Source organism: Nicotiana tabacum, chromosome 5 (assembly GCF_000715075.1).
Source record: "Nicotiana tabacum cultivar K326 chromosome 5, ASM71507v2, whole genome shotgun sequence".
NCBI classification, from domain to species: Eukaryota; Viridiplantae; Streptophyta; class Magnoliopsida; order Solanales; family Solanaceae; genus Nicotiana; species Nicotiana tabacum.
Window position 1 is genome coordinate 77,519,135 of NC_134084.1, and position 18,485 is coordinate 77,537,619.

Sequence of the window (18,485 nt, forward strand, 5' to 3'; positions counted from 1 at the left end):
TTGATCATGGTTCCACTTATTCATATGTGTCATCATACTTTGCTCGTTATTTGGATATGCCCCGTAATTCTTTAGCTACATATATTCATTATCTGCGCCGGTGGATGATTCTATTATTGTGGATGTGTAACGGTTCGTATTGGTGACTATTGGGGGTTGTGAGGCGAGAATTGATCTTTTACTACTCAGCATGGTTGATTTTGACATGATATAAGGCATGGATTGGTTGTCGCCTTGTTAACCTATTTTGGATTGTCACCCTAAGACCGTGACGTTGGCGATGCCGGGGTTGCCTAGGGTTGATTTGGGATGAATTACAATGGAATATAACCACTCTATTTATAAGGGAAAAGTGACTTAGCCACAAAGTAACAAATTTTAAAATCTCTCTAAAAGATATACATTCACCGTAAATAAAATACTATTTATAATAAAAATAGAATTTTCATACTTTATCTTACCCAATTGTACAATTACTGTATGTCACCTACCATTATATACTTTTTTTTCCCTCGTCACCTACTGTTATATTCAATTAAACACTGGAAAATCATTCGGAAATGAGATCTAAAAAAAAAGAAAAGAAAAATAGGAAATGTATTTTTTTTATTATTTATTTATTTGTGAAAAACATCCATCTTCCCCGGTGGGCAGTCCTAACAAACAGAGGCTCCGCGCCTTTAGCTGTTGTTACCTTATCATCTTTCTCTGTCGTTCCATCATTCTCGTTTCTCTCCTTTCCATAATGGCACTAACCCACACCCTTCATCCCAAACCCACCATTTCTGTAGTCATCAAACCCTTTCACTACTGCCCTTCTTCAAGTTCTTTGCCTCTATACTCAAGAAAGTTTCAGAATGGTGAAATTTTCTTGGGCACCACTTTTTCAAGAATTCAGACTTATCACAATCCACTACCAGCTTTGACCAGAAGACTATTCTTGCCCTCGGTTTCTGGGCTCTGGGATGCATTAACAAGTGGTAACTCAGCTCGTGATGCTGTAATGGCAATTCGAAAGGGAATGCAACTTTTCAGACAGGTAATTATTCTTGATTTCTCTTTCACCTTACTGATTGCTTTTTTACTGGTTCAATTGATTTGAGGGATCAGAAATTTTTGGTTCTATAATGAAGCGCGACGTGTTAGGGTCTGTGGTGGAGTTTGACAAGGCAATTGAACTTGATCCTCGCCAGAAAGCATGTGAGCTTCTTAATTAATTGATATAAATTAAAGTGCATTATTTGTTGTCCTATTGTTAAGCAAATGAAACTTACAGATCTACAGTTCAACGAAATGCGCTCCAATTGAGTAATTTTATCTTTCTTGTTATTTGGGTCAGAACTTTAAATACTATGAGTTGGTGAAAAGTTCCATTATCTTTTCTAGTCAAATAAAGATTGATCTTTTCATAAAATCCCTGTAAAGTTTTTTTTTTTTGGCTGCAATCTATAATAAGGGTATACATTAACTTTTATTGACTGCGATCGTTTATTGGGTAATCAGATCTTTGGCAAAGAGGGTTGTCTCTATATTATCTTGATAGGTAATAACTTTTCCACTTATCTTATACTAGTTTGTATTAAATTTTTGTGCCTTTATTCAGAAAAAGGACAAGCATACCTTAAACTGGTTGTCTCTGGTTAGGTATGAGGAGGGTGCGGAACAATTCCGTTTAGATGTTGCCCAGAATCCAAATGACACAGAGGAGTCGATATGGTGCTTCCTCTGTGAAGCTCAACTGTATGGAGTTGGCGAAGCAAGAAAAAGATATCTTGAGGTAAATGACTTCGTCTGCATAGCTAAACTTTCAAAAATCTGTTCTGCATTTATGCCTATTAATAGATGATTGATGTTTTTTGAGTCCATATCTGCAGAGGCGGATTCAGGATTTAAACCTTATGGGTTCAGCTTTTAAGATTTTTAACATTGAGCCCGTTATATTTTTTAAGTTATGGGTTCGTGTCTACTATTTATTACAATTTCACTGAAGTTTACACATAAATTTATGATCCGTGCCGAAAGCTATGGGTTCAATTGAACTCGTACCTACTATGGTATATTCGCCCTTGCATATCCGGGCATTGAATGACTCACTGATACCCAAGTATGGCTATCAAATGAAACTTCGTCATGTTCTAAGAGTTAGTTTGTACTAATACTTCCAAATTGAGAATATTTTACTCTATTGAGATTCTGTTATGTGTAGAATGATTTGATCAAGCATCTTATTGTAGCCAATTTCTGGATTCTATTTGTACATTTACTTACAACAATTCAAATTTGAACCTTCCAACAGCTTATGTGATGTGTGCAGGTAGGTAGAGATTCACGACCAGTCATGCGAGAAGCTTATAACATGTTTAAAGATGGTGGTGACCCAGAAAAGGTATGGAATTTGGTTTTGTTGTCAGAAGAAAGAAATTCATTTAATATCACTAGTTAATTGCAGTAGCTTTCGATGCTAGTTTCAAGTGAGTTTGTTCTAGTGCTTGTTCAATTCTTACCCAGGTCATAAACTAATACTAGCCGAAGTAGGCAATATTTTTCTATCTCATTCACTTTCACTCTCATGTTCTTGTACTTGAGATTGGCTCAACTCCTTCAGGTGCATGTTCATATAACTTACAACTGAGGGCCCGGTTATTCTTACCAAATTATGAAAGTGTTTCTTGACGAGATTTGTTTCAAAACATTCGTGTTTATTTCAATCCAACTTTTCTTATGATATATCCTAAACTGAGACCCCACTTGTGGGATTATACTGGGTCGTTGGAAACAGCCTCTCTACCCTTCGGGGTAGGGGTAAGGTCTGCGTACATATTACCCTCCCCAGACCCCACTTGTGGGATTATACTGGGTTGTTGTTGTTGTTGTTGTATATCCTAAACTGAGAGCCTAGTGATTGTTACTAAATTATGACAGTTCCATTTTTTGAAGCACTCTATTTTAAATTATCTATAAGTTGTTCCAATGATCTATACTATATGGATTTCCTCTAATTTGCAGCTTTGGTTGGTGTGAATATTTTCACTAACTACAAACTATTCCTTGATTCTGAAGCTTGTTACTGCATTTTCAAGTGGACAGCCAAATGAATATTTCTATGCTTCTCTGTACGCTGGGTTGTACTACGAATCCCAGGTTTTTACTTATCCCTAGACCCTACGTTCATTATGGATGATTCTTCTGCCAGATTGCTCTTGGAACTGAAAGTAATTTAGCTTATCTTGACCCCTGCTTACTTTCACAATGCACACACTACTCTGAGAATCAACCTGTATATCTGATACTTTTTTTAAATTGTGTATGCCATGATTTTATTCTCAACACTGAGGTAGAGTAGCGACGTTTTTGATTGATGTAAACTGCAAGGGTTGCTTTTGATAGTCTTTTATGCAAGTAACTGAAATACATCTTCCACTGTGGCCTCACATACGTATGGTCATGTGATTCTTTCAAGCTTTATCAATAGTCACATGCTGCTTACTTTTCTTATGATGGCAATTATGAAGTCAAAGCAGAAAGAGTATTAGCATAGTGCATTCCTTTAATACAAATAAGATGTCTCCTTGTCAATGGAACTAAATTGGTATAAATATTAGTTTCTTCCTACAGTAAAGGAGAATATTTGAAACATCTACAATGGTTAAATTTGCATAAGAATGGCCTTTGAGAGATTACTATCAGTTTTTCTTCTTAAGCTTTGAATACTGGAACTCCAACGGCTTACATGATGAGCTATTTTGTTGTTTTTTAATGTGCAGAATGAGCCAGATGCAGCTAAAGTTCATTTAATTGCTGCTTGTCAATCGGCTTATGGATCAAGGTCTGGTGAAGGGGTTTTTTAGCTAGATATATGCAAATTCAGTGTACTTGTTGTTTGTTCTTAGAAATATATGTAAGCATGACAAAGAGCGTCTTATTAATATTCATTATCAGGTCTGATGATTACATGGCTGCTCTTGCCAAGGTTCATTGCAAATGTAGAAACTGGAACCTCAACTAAGAGAATACACTCAAGTGCAGTATGGTAAATTCGTTGTTCCAAAATTTCTCACCAGAGTATGTTTCTTGATTTACATATGCTTCAGCTTGACCAAATTTACACTTCCTTTGTTAGTTCTATAACATCACGTGTCATGCAATTAAATGGTAAATCATCTTGAAACATGTCAATGACATTCCAAATTAGGATGTGGACTAGTAACTTGTGTACAAATAGCTAAAGGAAAGGTATACAAATATATCTTCTTTATGCAGCTGCAAGAATTCTTGATCTGCCTGTGTCTGTTGATACTGCTATTTGTAGACACTCTGGTTATTCATATTAGAGAATTAGATTGTACTATGTTTAGACAGCAGTAGCGTAAATTACAGCTAGCTTCAAATGTGTGTGAACGGACACAAGACTGTTTATTACATTACACCTTTTTGCCTTGATATTGTGTATGGCTCAGTCGCGAATATCATTTAGGAGTGCATGTTGAGTTAAGCAAATACATTTTGAGTAACCATGATGCAGCTTTCCGGCTGCAAATTTGGCCTGTATATGAAGACAAGAGGGAGAAAACCTATTAGTATGTAATTGCTTCTCTTTCTTGTTTGCATATGGTGGTCTAGCATTTGGAGGACATTTTATGGATTTGACTATTTTAAACTAGTAATGATTTGTGTCAAAGTCAGATGCCTAATCAGATAACAATTTTTTTTTTTTTTTTTTTTAAAAAGCAAACGATTTACAGTTTACTTTGACATGGTTTTCTGGAGAACTTCCAACTCCGAATGCAACTAAAAATGATATACACCAAACACATATATGTGAGAGCTCACATCTTTCAGGCATGAATTTATTGTGCCTGGTAATGCAGGAAAACACAACTTAAAACACTTATATGCACTGGTATATTTGTTAGGGATATATTAGATATGCCCTAGACCCCACTAAGTGGGATTATACTGGGTTGTTGTTGTTGTTATATTAGATATGCCCTAGATCCAATCTCATGTTTGATGATTTGAACATATTTTTCATGAATGTTATTTCATATAAAATATATATGACATTTGATATTCTTTTATCATTTTTATTAATTGCTTGATTATTTTGATAAGGTCCTTGAAACTTGTCATCATGATTGAGATCATGATAATGAGAGTAAAGTTTCTTATAATTTAATCTAAATTTAGTTCTTGATCATAGGATTATTAATTTGGACATTAATAATCCGGTTAGATCAATATCTATGTGATCGTCTTTTTAGGATAAAGTTTAGTTGAGCTCATTAACTGAATTACATAGATAGATGATGCATATAGAGATATGATCATTGAACCGACTCATTGGATAATTCCTAATGGTTAGAATTACCATAAACTGTCAATGGGATATTCTGTGGAAGAATGTGATGTAAGAACTTCCTTTGACCTGATATCATCATAGTAATTGACAAGTTATTTATTGTACTTTGATACTAGACACCTACGGCCCAAGGGCGATAGTTGAAAGGATATTGGGTATGATTAAATACTTGTAGAGTGATTGATCAAGATAAAATCTGTCAACTCTTGGTAATGAGTTTAAGCTCCATGTTGTCATGAATTATAACCGACCAAATTAAGACCTTGGTCAGGGCGATTGAATGAAAGAAGAAAAGGGTTTCTTAGGTCAATCAATGGTTGATTATATTTGACATGAACACATAGTTGGTCGCCTATTAGGATTTGACAGTTGAACCATATCTTAGGGTGACCCAGAGCTATAATGACAGAAGGAATTAATACATTATTCTTCTACAGGTTCTTGAGAGTAAATTGTATAATTCATGTTATCCAGTCGTTAAGGAGTGTTGCTAGACACCACCCTTGATTAGTATATTGATGTGATCAATTTACTACCGGCTTAGTATTGAACCTATGGGGTCGCACAACGAGTGTTCTAATCTTTGCTAAAGGATTAATTACTTTATTATTTGATAATTAAATTAAAGAATTAAATTAGTCAAATAAATTTAGTTATTAGTCCAAATAAAATATTATCATATTCTTTGCTAGCACAGAGGATATAATTAATATTGTGAACAAATTGAAATATTCTATTTTGGAATAGAAAACAAAATTATATCTCTTGGCTAAAATATATATGTGATATATATAATTAACACTTATCTTATATATAAAAGATGTTATATAAAATATTCATTAAGAAAAAAGTTTGGTGGAAACTTTGAATTGTATTTGAAAAGTCCAACATGTGGGCTGCCACAATCTCATTTAGAATGAGATTCAATTTTTCAACAATGACAAACTTACTTTCGGTTTTGACAAGAATCCATATTTGAATTGTATTTGAAAGTCCAACATGTGGGCAGCCATAATCTCATTTTGAATGAGATTCAATTTTTTCAACAATGGCAACTTACTTTCGACCTCTATCACTAAGATATTCTCCACCTCTATCAGACCTTAGTACCTTGATACTTTTACCTGTCTGTTTCTCAACTTCACTACGGAATCTTTTGAACATTTCAAAAGATTTAGATTTGTGTTTCATAAGATACATAAATCCATATCTTGACATATCATCAGTGAAAGTGATGAAGTAAGAATATCTACCTCTAGCTTGAATTTTCATGGGCTCACAAACATCTGTATGAATTAGTCCCAATAATTCAGTAGCTCTTTCTCCACTTCCGGTAAATGGAGATTTGGTCATTTTTCCTTTGAGATAAGATTCACAAGTTGGATATGATTCAAAATCATATTTGTCAAGGTACCCTTCCTTGTACAACTTGTTAATTCTTTTCTCTCCAATATGACCAAGCCTACAATGCCAAAGGTATGTATGATTTACTTGATCATCTCTTTTTCTCTTAAGACTTGAAACATGCATAATTGAATTAGCATTCACATTAGGTAAGACATAAACATCATGTTGGAGATAGCCATTCACATATAAATTATCACCATAATAAATAGAGCAAATACCATTGTCTATATTTATGTTAAAACCACATTTATCTAACATAGAAGCTGAAATTATATTCGAAACAAATTTAGGAACGTAATAACAATCATCCAACATAAGTACTTTGCCCATAGGCATTATTAAAGAAATTGATCCTACAGTTGTGGCCGTAACTTTTGCATCATTTCCAACTTGTAGATTAATTTCTCCTTTCTTCAATCTTCTACTTATTTGGAACCCCTGCAACATGTTGCAGATGTTATAACCACTGCCAGTATCTAATACCCACAATGAAACATCAGTAGTAGTTAAAGAAACTTTGAAAACATTTTTCAATTGAGTCTTACCTTGTTTCTTATCATTTAGAGTTGCAAGATACTCCGGGCAGTTTCTCTTCCAATGTCCTATCTTCTTACAATGGAAACATTCAGCATCAGATTTGTCAGTTTTGCCTGTCTTGCCTTTGGGTTTGGTCACACCACCCTTAGGCGCAATAAGTTTCTTCTTGGGTTTATTTTTACCCTTACCCTTCTTCTTAGAAGAGTTTCCAACCAACATGACAACTCCTCTCTTCTTCTCAGATGCAAGTTGATTCTCATAATCAATAAGCATCTTATGAAGATCACAATCCATTTTATGCATATTAAAATTAATAACAAATTGTGAAAAGGATTCAAAGAGTGACTGCAAGATCAAATCTTGAGAAAGCTCTTTACCCAATTTGCACCCCAACTTCTCAAGTTCTTCGATAAGATCAATCATACGATTGACATAGGGTCCAACTGGAGAGTTTCCAGTCAATTTGGATCCAAATAAAGTGTTAGATAGCTGGTATCTTGCTGTCCTGTTTTGTGTACGAAATATCTTCTTAAGATGTTCAATGATTGCAGTTGAATCCATATCCTGATGTTTCCTCTGGAGCTCAGAACTCATAGAAGCGAGAATGATGCCTTTGGTAGTAAGACATTCTTCCAACTATTTCTGATAAATCCTGGTGGCATCATCATCATTCTCATCTGGGACTTCCTTAGCGGGCTTATCGATCACATCAATAAGTTTTTCATGCATGAGAACAATTCTCAAATTTCCATACCAATCATCGCAGTTTGGTCCTACCAATTTGTTGGTCTCAAGTATTCCACGCGGTGATATAACAGACATATTGAGAAATCTAAAATTAAAAAAGAAAAGGCAATATTATAAGAACATATTTAAACATATCATAAAGACATGAACTTTTATCTAAGTGATATTTTCACTAATTATTTTAAACTGTTTACCCTCATTATAGTTTAAGAAATTTTTATTTCTATTAGTGGAGTAAAGGAATCCTTCAACAATATGTATGAACCACTTGGAAGTCAAGTCGTTTCTCACATATATTTTAAAGGTAGGTACACTTACCAATTGTATCCCCATACAATTTCCTTAAATAGCTCTATGTCAATTAGTACCCTGGTAGTCAGGTCGATCTTATTGGCATAGTTGAGTTCAACCATCATGATAGCAAAGAACTTATTAAATTTTATACTCCCCAGGTAGTCCAGGCGTCTAGTGTAAAATTAAATAATTCTTTCAATCCATGCACCTAATGCAATAAATAATTTTAACATATTCTCGAACTATAAGTCTCCTGGTTGTCAGGCCGCTCGTTATAAACAAGAAGTAACTAAAATTATTTATTTTGATGGATAACTTTACTAATAAAATATCTTATATTTTATTATTCAAGAACTCAAATTTTAGTAAGAGGGAATTGTTATTAAAACAACTTTTAATAACATGATGATCAAATCTTTCATAGCACATGAATTTGGCTTAAGTTGTCTACATGCTTTGTCCTAAATTAATTTACATCACATGTAATAAATAATTTAATTATATATCGAACAAGCATGCCCCATAAAAATGAAATTCAACATACTTCTAACATGTTTATCTAATATATCACATAAAATAAACATGCCAGAAAATTATTATTAGTTAATACCTTATAAACTAATAACAATTGTTTAATCTAATAACCTAATACAGATTACCGTCGCATCTTATACGAAATTTCAAATTCAAGTTACGAAGTATCTTAGTAGTTTAACTTATATAAATACATATTTTATTCACAATAAAATAATATCAATCCATGTATTCAAACAATTTATCTATTGCACAAGATACATGTATTATGGTTTGAACTTTTCAAATGCAAAAATATTTCGTAAATAAATTTAGACACGAGAAACCAAGGCTCTGATACCACTGTAGGATTGCGTGGAGGTATTCATAACACGCAGTGGAAGACAATAACAATCCTAGGCAGAACTTTTCGTGTTTAAAATTTATTTACATGTCATAGATCGGATCTAAGACATACCTGGTGAAGAGAGTCGCGTTTTAAATTTCTTCGATAGTGTGAAGACTATGTGTATCCATACCGAGACTGATCCTTGCTATCAACTCTTTGATCAATTAAATCCCGTGAACAAATTGAATGAAAATATTGTGCTTAAAATAGAAGAACAAAAAACACCTTTCGTGTAATATTATTTTCTCTCTTGGCTTTGTATTGCACTCTCACTTTCACAAAGTGGTTTTTCTTCTCAAGACTTATTACCTAAAATTGCACGACAAGAATTGTTCTTGTACGTTTTTCTCTTAATTCTGTGGCTTCTTGAAAGTATTATTTTTCATCATAGATTTTCATGTCAATTGGACATATTTATAACCTCTGAAAATCCTTTTTCATTATATCAAAGGAAAAGTCGGAGGCGGTGAACTTTTGTACAATTCTAAACCGAAAGTAAGTTGTCATTGTTGAAAAAATTGAATCTCATTCAAAATGAGATTGTGGCTGCCCACATGTTGGACTTTCAATACAATTCAAATATGGATTCTTGTCAAAACCGAAAATAAGTTTGCCATTGTTGAAAAATTGAATCTCATTCTAAATGAGATTGTGGCAGCCCACATGTTGGACTTTTCAAATACAATTCAAAGTTTCCACCAAACTTCTCTCTTAATGAATATTTTATATAACATCTTTTAGATATAAGATAAGTATTAATTATATATATCACATATATATTTTAGCCAAGAGATATATATTTTCATTCAATTTGTTCGCGGGGTTTCATTGATCAAAGAGTTGATAGCAAGGATCAGTCTCGGTGTGGATACACCTGCACTATCAAAGAAATTTAAAACGCGACTCTCTTCACCAGGTACGTCTTAGATCCGATCTATGACATGTAAATGAATTTTAAACACGAAAAGTTCTGCCTAGGATTGTTATTGTCTTCCGTTCCGTGTTATGAACACCAATACGCAATCCTACAATATTTTTAGTTTATCCTGTCTAAAGTAGACAATGCAGACACATGAAAATTGAAATATTTTATGTTCGAAGTATTGTATAATTTGTTGGACCTCAGAGTTTCCGATGTTCGTCAAGTGGTTATTCCTGCTGTAGCATTTTACACGGAAATAAAAAGAAAGGAATAAGTATCTTTAGTGTTCCATGTTAGAATCGATTTGTCATCTAAAATATTGATCCATACGTGCATTCAAAACATATAAGATTATACGAGTCTTTATCCAAGGTGTCAAAGTTCGTCGTTTTTTTAAAAAAATTCTTCCACAATCGATTTCTATCTATATTTATTCTTCCCTTGTCTATTATGCCTATTCTATTCAATACTAGAATTATTTTTCCGTATCCATACTAATACTAATCTAGACCATCTCATGAATAAAATGTGACCAAATCCCATACACTTTGCAGTTTGTTTGCACTGTTAAAGAGCAGATGGAAAGAAGAGAAAGGCTCCGGAACAAAAAAGCGAAGAACACGTATGGTTTCTCTCGTCTTTCATGCACACTGGTGAAGAAAGAGAAGAAAGAATTGGAGTGAAATATTGTTTTACAAGAAAGAAATAGTAGAAGAGAAAGGGAAGTATAACAACCATCTTTACATGACTGGACACAGCCACACAGGTATAACTGATGTAAAATTAAAACTCCTGATAATAAGAGAAAGTGTTTGAAATTATGAGCTGTTATGTAAAGTTTTTATTTGATTTGTTCCTGTTCAAATTTTGGGTTTAAAATGCATTACTCATCTATCGCTTTCTCCTGTTGCTACCCTTTCTCATTTGAGAAACTAATCGAAATATATTGTTGCTAATTGCTATTTGCTAATACTACTTTGTTACTGAAGTTTAAACTAATGGAAACAGTACAACAACAACAAACCCAGTAGTTTCCCACAAGTGGAGTCTATAGAGGATAAGATATACATAGCCTTACCCCGACCTCTAGAAGGTCAGAGAGGCTGTTTCCGATAGACCCTCGGCTAGAGAAAATATAATGGAAATAGTGATAAGAATATTAGGCTTGGTCTTGTTGCAATTTCGTATGTACTCCCTGTTAGTTGTTACCACTCCCTCTCCTTCCAAACATTGTTACAAACGTGCCCAAGTGCTATTCTAGTTAGGGTTGTTCAAAATCGAACTTTAATCGTTAATCGAGCCACAAAAAGGGCCTATGACTTATTGGTATCGGATTATCGGGGTAATGGTCGATGAACAGATTGAAATTTTATAATTAAGAGTTTAACGGCGCATTACTCAATTTCTATATTGGATAAACCATTAATCCGTTAATAGTTTTTATATTTACACTTTTACCTTTATGTAAATAAAGTAATATTTATTGGTCGATCCAAGGTATATGGAACCCGTCATGATCCTTAAGATGTAGACCTTGATGTAGGGTTAGATTTAATTAGTTGGGGCAGAGTAGTACTGCTAGTCTGCTACTTCCATATATACAAGTATACTATTCAAGCTAAAGGTGGTTGATAATGTCGTTGCCCAAATACTACACCCACTCCAACTTGAATGTATTTGATTTGCAAAGACAAAGCAAAATCAAGAAATTTTTGCCTTACTCAGTTAGTTCATCTTTGAAGAGCGCCTTTATTGGGTTCAATTTCTATTTTCTAATCTTATTCGGTTAGTTCAGTTTTCAATACAAAGGGCTTCATTTACTTCATCCAAAATCATTGCAAAGACAAAGCAGATGTGATACTTTACTCCAAATTTTTCCTTAATCGATAATTTGATGAACTGCCCGATAATCGCTAATCTGATGTCCATTCGCCCGATGTCGTATTGGTTAGCTAGATGATTATTACATTTATAAACTGATAAGCCAAACCATTAGCGTAAATATCTGCCCAATCCGCATGATAAACACCCTAATATTTCCAATGCAAGAGAAATAAAATGCTAAAGCTTTATATCCAACTTAGTTTAGTAAGCTGTCGACACACTCATATTAGGCTATGTTGAGTTTATTTGATTTGAATTGTCGTATCGTCGATGTTGCATAGCAAATAACTAATGTACTGGAAATATAGTATGTTTAGGTAAATGGAATTTACTACTCCCTCGGTTTAAAAAAGAATTAATTTATTTTCTTTTTAGTCAGTTTATAGAAGAATGAACTCTTTCTAAATTTGAAAACAATTTAATTTTAAAATTCTCTTTTTATTCTTAATTATAGGCACACAAATATTTATGAATTGTCTTAGACCACAAGTTTTAAAAAAACCCTTTTGATATTGCAAAAAACAGAATACACTTGATATGAACTTATTGTTTTGTGTCTATGTTCTTAGAACAATCCAGACATTTATAAATGTGTATGGTTTGTTACCTCCATACCACCTTTTCTTGAGCCGAAGGTCTATCGGAAATAGCCTCTCTACCTCTCCGGGTAGGGGTAAGGTCTGCGTACACACTACCCTCCCTAGACTCCACCTATAGGATTATATTGGGTATGTTGTTGATGTTGTTATGGTGAACTCCATAAGAAGGTGTCCAGGTTCTCAATTCAAAAGCGTTGAGGATCTTCTATTTAGCTCCAAAATTGCTTCATTATCATTTTAGTCCACTAACAGTTGCATTTTTAGTTCCTTTCAGCTCTAATTGTGGTGATGATGAGGGTGAGAGCGGGAGAAGCAAATTCACTAAGTTTTATTCTGTTGTAGAGAGCGGGAGAAGCAAACTTGCTTTTTCACTAAGTTCTGTTCTGGTGTATCTATACAGGGTGAATTTGTTGTCACAAGGGAGAAGAATGAAAAAAAAGTACAATAGCTGAAATATCATCCATAGCTATTCCTCTCCTCTTACGTCTCCAGGCACAGCTAGCAGATTGCACCAAACGCTTTGCGGCTTTTGCCCTCTCTGGGGTCGATGACACAATTTGTACTGCCTCTTCGTTGGAAATAACATCCCAAACCTGCACAAAGGAAATATTTTATGCATTTACACAATTTGAAGCATATACAACAACAACAACAACCCAGTAAAATCTCACTAGTGGGATCTGGGGAGGGTAGTATGTACGCAAACCTTACCCCTACCCCAAAGGAATAGAGAGGTTGTTTCTAAAGACCTTCGGCTCAAGAAAACAGAAAGACAAAAGGGAGACAATATTAGTATCACCACATAAATCATAGGAAAAAGAGGAACAACATTAAATTCAGAATAAAGATACAAAGCAAAAGCGAAAGGTAGTAAATATGTCATGCATTGAAAAGCGTAATAGTAAGACACAATATTGCCAATAACTATCTTAGCCAAAAATTCTACCAGACTAGTCTCATAGAGGTGCGAAATAAGGCAAGATTCAACTACCTCCTAACCTACAACCTTAATACTCGACCTCCACATTTTCCTATCACGTGTCATGTCCTCGGAAATCTGAAGCCTCGTCATATCCTGCCTGATCACCTCTCCCCAATACTTCTTAGGCCGCCCTCTACCTCTTCTCATGCCCTCCACAACCAGCCGCTCACACCTCCTTACCGGGGTATCTAGGCTTCTTCTCTGAATATGCCCGAACCATCTGAGTCTCGCTTCCCGCATCTTGTCATCAATGGGAGCCACGTACACCTTCTCCCGAATATCATCATTCCTAATTTTATTCATCCTAATGTGCCCGCACATCCACCTCAATATCTTCATTTCTGCTACTTTCATCTTCTGGAATGTGAGTTCTTAACAGGCCAACACTCAGCCCCATACATCATGGCCGGTCTAATCACCGCTTTATAGAACTTACCTTTGAGTATCGGTGGCACTCTCTTGTCACATAGGACTCCAGATGTTAATCTCCACTTCATCCATCCTACTCCAATACGGCGTGTGACATCCTCGTCAATTCCCCCTTCCCCTTGGATAACCGACCCAAGGTACTTGAAGTTGCCTCTACTTGGGATGGCATGTGATTCAAGCCTCACATCCACGCCCACTTCCTCCGGCTCAGCGCTGAACTTACACTCCAGATATTCCGTCTTCATCCTGCTCAGCTTGAAACCCTTAGACTCAAGCATGTACAAGAGACAATTTATTCAGTACAATAACTTTTATCCAACTAATCTAACCTTTTTAATGCAGTTAACATTTCACCAGTGAGCATTAAGTGGCCATCATGGATGATCAGTGCCAGCCTATTTACGCTTAGAATTTTTATCCTACCTACTTTCTGTTTGGCCCTAATTAAGGAATATGCTACTATCTGTGATGAAGACATGGTTGTCATAGTATAAGATTAAGGCCAGACATACCCCATCTGTTGCCAGCACAACAAATTGATCTTTGCTTGTGATAGATCTTTCAATCACGTCAGGAACAGAAGTTAGTCCGAAATCCTTCACACAGTAGTCTCCAAAAGCTCTAGACATAGCCAATCCGGGGGATTGGTTTTCAGGCAGCCATAACCGGTGCACCCCAGGTTCATCGTCCACGCAAAATACTCGGCCATTGCACTGCTTTATCCGTTCAGCTTCCTCTGGAATCAACATACAGGCCATAGTGAATCATCTGGTATTTAATACAAGAAGAGAGAGCAATATAGAGAAAAAGAGTGTTTTAAAGCCTATCTAATACGGATCTGGATTAGTAGGGCCAGTAAATTTCAAATATAAAGGAGGACTTACGAGGTAGATTAGGCTTGAAATCAATAGTGAGCTGAACTGGCACCAAGTTGCCATCTTCAGAAGTGGTGGCCAATACAGCGCGCGAGTCGCCAACATTCGCGGTAAAAAGAGCCTCACCCTGCAGAACAAAAACTTGGATGATTGAGCAACTTTTGTTGACTGGCTAATTAACTAATATCATCAAAAGAACTACTGGTATTACCTGTCTGACTATTGTCAAAGAAGTGGTACCACTGTAGAATGAATCAATCTTAGGATGTTGTTCCAGCTCGTGATCTACAGCAGCACATGCCTTGGTGTAGGAATGCTTCCAAATATCGAATTCATGAAGCAATTTATCAGAATCCAAATCGAAATCTGAATCAGTTGAAGCCTCAAATAGATTGGAAAGCAGAGATGATGGCAATGATTCTCGTACACATTTCGCCACGAAATGGCCCCACGGACCATGCCCATCAAATACTCCGCAGAATATCATGTCTTTTTGGCATCCAAATTCCTGCCATGAGCAAGAATCAAAAGGCATTTCCATAATTCCATACATAGACATAGTAGTAAAAGTACCACAAGTGAGACTAATATTGAACAAAGAGGAAGGAAGACTTGTGAGAGAAAAACCATAAATTGGGGAAGAATACCTCCCAAACAATGACACAATCTTGATTCACTCCTTTTTCTCCTCTCTTAGAGAAGGCAGAAGCAAAATTCTTAGAACCATCAACATTTACAGTCCCTGAAGACCTTAATATAAAATCATTTTTCTTGGCTCCTTTATCCATAGATTCTGCAGCCTCTGTTCCATTGTAATTCCCGTTCCTAGAGTTTTCCCTTCCTTTTTTCAGTGACAGAGATCTTGCCAATCCATTAAACATGGATGAAAAATGCCCCATTTTACCCTGCAGTGAAAGGTAAAAATTCGCAATCCTCAAATCACAAATATTGATTTCAGCTGAGATAAAGAAGGGGTGTAATCTGACTCAGAAATATTAGAATCCAACTCATGTTTTAAAATATAGAACAATCCAAAAATGATGAATCCGTAAGGGATAAAACATTTGAACAACCTTTGGTCCTTTTCGCAGAGCAACAAAAGCGGAAAATTATTCAAACTCTTAGATGGAATTTTCAACAACAGAAAATATTAGAGAATAAACAGATACCCCAAGTTGAATTTCCCCATAGAATTCCCTCCCAGTCAAATACTGTATGATTAGACAAAGACAACTGCTTAAAACTTTAACAAGCTTCCTTCCACCTTCTACTGAATCAAATTGAGCATATTAACACAGAATGGAACAATCTCATTCAACAAAACAAGAAAACCCGAATTGCTTTAAAAAAATCCAATTTTTTTTTTCTGTTATCCACTTTCTTGGAAACCAAAAAGAGGCAAAGTCCAGTGGAAATGTAAACTGTTCCACTAACTAGATTACACCCATACATAATCAAAACGGGATAAAAAGGAAAAGCTTGTTGAGGACCTTTTTTGTTTTTCTGGCGAAATATGGTCTGAGAAATGAGTTTTTGACAAGACCAGAGACTTATTTACAGCTGAAAAGCTGACAGTGATAGCCAAAATGGAGAGAATGGATCACAATGCTTAAGAGGGTAATTTGATTAGATCTTTATAATGAAGAAGAAGACAACAAATATGAGATTTTTCGTATAACACAAAAGGGTACGTAGAACTTGTGTGGAACTCCGGTACCCTGCTCCTCTTAAACTAGTGGAGTACTATATATATATGCCACCCCTACTTTGTACTATAATATATTATCCTTTTGAACTAAATAAAATATAAATGGAAATTTCTCTAAACTCTACATCTAATGTATAATGTCAACTTTAGACTTGGATTTTGTCCAGGTTTTACTTATTATAGAGATATAAGACTTTGTAACCATACCACCAAAGGATATGGTGCACTAGATGGAACTGCTATAGTTGGGCTCCAATGCAGGTACCGGACACCAGACGGAAAACTAAAAAAAAATAGTTTAACCATAAACATCTTTTTCTGAATAATAATGAAGAAATTATGATTGTTGGTACAGGTTATGTATTCTTTTTTCCCTTTTCTGTATTGTGTAATTTGAGATTAAGGATGATAGAACACCTTATCAAGAAATTATTGAGTTTTGAGTTATACAAGAATATCAAAATTGTTGCCTTTCAGACAAGAATAACTGTGTTTAATTTGTGGTGCTTAGCATTTGATCATCCTTTAGAATAATACAATCGATAGTCAAACCCGTTCGAATATGAAATTATTGGATAAAAGAGTTTCTCACAAATTTAATAAGAAAAAAGTACAATTATACGTTACAAAATTCGGTTTTGGCGAGATAATCAATTTGTTATTAACCAACAACATGGAGAAAGCTGCTTGGCCAACAAGTTTTGAGTTAAATAACTTGACAGTCCACAACGCAAAAGTTCTCAATTTCTTCTAGTTAAGTTCAAAGATAACGAACTTACGTTGTGATTATTCATGGAAGAGGCATAAGTATCCCTCAAACTTGTCTCTAAATGTCAATTATACACTTGTGTTTTGCGAGTGCTATTATACACATACACTTGTAATAGAAAAAGAAATTGAAGAAAAATGTAAAATAAAAGATAAAATGGTTAAAAAACACGTGTCAAACTCTTATTATACCACATAATATAAATCTTTTCAACAGTAATTTCACTTTTAAGTACATAGGTAATCAGACTCCGCAAAATACAAGTGTATAACTAGCATTTCCGTTTTAGTTCGGGAATATTTATACCTTTACCATGTACTTATTAAACGCGAAAATTATTTTTTCCCTCAACTTAATTTGTGCGAAAAATCAAACTTCACGTTCATATTTAAGCTATAGTTAATGTCTTCCTCATATTTTAATTAAGGTTTTCAATGGCCTATTTATTCTTGAACTAGTCAACTTATCCATGCTTCGCACGGTCATAAAAAATTGCATCAAATTTATGGAATTAATCCATTTTCTAATATTTGAATCCACATAAAAAAAATTAGATTTCAAATAGAATTCATCTTATTCTTTATACTTTGTTTTATATTTTTCTTTAATTTTGCATCACATGACAAAATTGAGGCAAGCAATGAATACGAAAATTGTAAGTAAAGTTTCTAAGCCTAATCGTATGAGAATATTCAAATTGAAGCAAGCAATGTGTAACGATACGATTGATCATTTTGCTTTCTAGATCTCCCTTCCCCTATTTAAGACTTTTAGTATGTACTATTGCTATTTTATGATTTGCGGGGATGGTTGGTTTGGTTTTGGAATGGTTCAAGTTGAATTCGGAACACTTAGTTCCATATTAGTGGCCTAATGTGGCCAAGTATTACTTGAGTCAACACTTTGAGAAAACGACCTCGGAACAAGGATTTGAAGGTTCCAATAGGTTCGTATGGTGATTTTGGATTTAGGCATATGTTCGGATTGAGTTTTGGGAGACTAGGAGCGTTACAATGCTTATTGTTGAAAATTGGCGTCTTGAAAGTTTTAG

At 34.8% G+C, this 18,485-nt stretch overlaps 3 protein-coding genes across 6 annotated transcripts; 1 reads left to right on the forward strand and 2 right to left on the reverse strand.

Annotated features, from left to right (window-relative positions):
- The first annotated feature begins 623 nt into the window (after nucleotides 1-623).
- Nucleotides 624-11,080, forward strand: LOC107803223 (uncharacterized). Of its 2 annotated transcripts, none has more exons than XR_001651983.2 (9): nucleotides 624-1,039; nucleotides 1,134-1,200; nucleotides 1,504-1,543; nucleotides 1,645-1,777; nucleotides 2,315-2,386; nucleotides 3,061-3,141; nucleotides 3,765-3,826; nucleotides 3,940-4,062; nucleotides 10,743-11,080. XR_001651983.2 is itself a non-coding variant. In XM_016626861.2 (9 exons), the coding sequence occupies exons 1-8, from the start codon at nucleotides 746-748 to the stop codon at nucleotides 4,004-4,006; spliced, it is 816 nt and encodes a 271-aa protein (XP_016482347.1). In that variant the 5' UTR covers nucleotides 624-745; the 3' UTR covers nucleotides 4,007-4,030; nucleotides 10,743-11,080. The 2 variants fall into 2 exon arrangements, 1 of the variants encoding a protein (XP_016482347.1); XM_016626861.2 differs by having other exon boundaries at nucleotides 3,940-4,030.
- On the reverse strand, nucleotides 4,069-10,736 carry LOC142181174 (uncharacterized). Its single transcript, XM_075253701.1, has 2 exons — nucleotides 7,312-10,736; nucleotides 4,069-7,204 (listed from the first exon to the last, which is right to left on the reverse strand). The coding sequence occupies exons 1-2, from the start codon at nucleotides 7,895-7,897 to the stop codon at nucleotides 7,188-7,190; spliced, it is 603 nt and encodes a 200-aa protein (XP_075109802.1). The 5' UTR covers nucleotides 7,898-10,736; the 3' UTR covers nucleotides 4,069-7,187.
- A 1,900-nt stretch (nucleotides 11,081-12,980) lies between the features above and the next one.
- Nucleotides 12,981-16,675, reverse strand: LOC107803224 (putative protein phosphatase 2C 34). 3 transcript variants are annotated; one of them, XM_075253702.1, is made up of 6 exons: nucleotides 16,448-16,675; nucleotides 15,605-15,862; nucleotides 15,169-15,465; nucleotides 14,967-15,084; nucleotides 14,595-14,818; nucleotides 12,981-13,264 (listed from the first exon to the last, which is right to left on the reverse strand). In XM_075253702.1, exons 2-6 carry the CDS (start codon nucleotides 15,854-15,856, stop codon nucleotides 13,085-13,087), a joined length of 1,071 nt encoding a protein of 356 aa, XP_075109803.1. In that variant the 5' UTR covers nucleotides 15,857-15,862; nucleotides 16,448-16,675; the 3' UTR covers nucleotides 12,981-13,084. The 3 variants fall into 3 exon arrangements, with proteins under 3 accessions (XP_075109803.1, XP_016482348.2, XP_075109804.1); XM_016626862.2 differs by lacking the exon at nucleotides 16,448-16,675 and adding an exon at nucleotides 16,127-16,347; XM_075253703.1 differs by lacking the exon at nucleotides 12,981-13,264 and adding an exon at nucleotides 14,163-14,328.
- Between the last annotated feature and the right edge of the window lie 1,810 nt (nucleotides 16,676-18,485).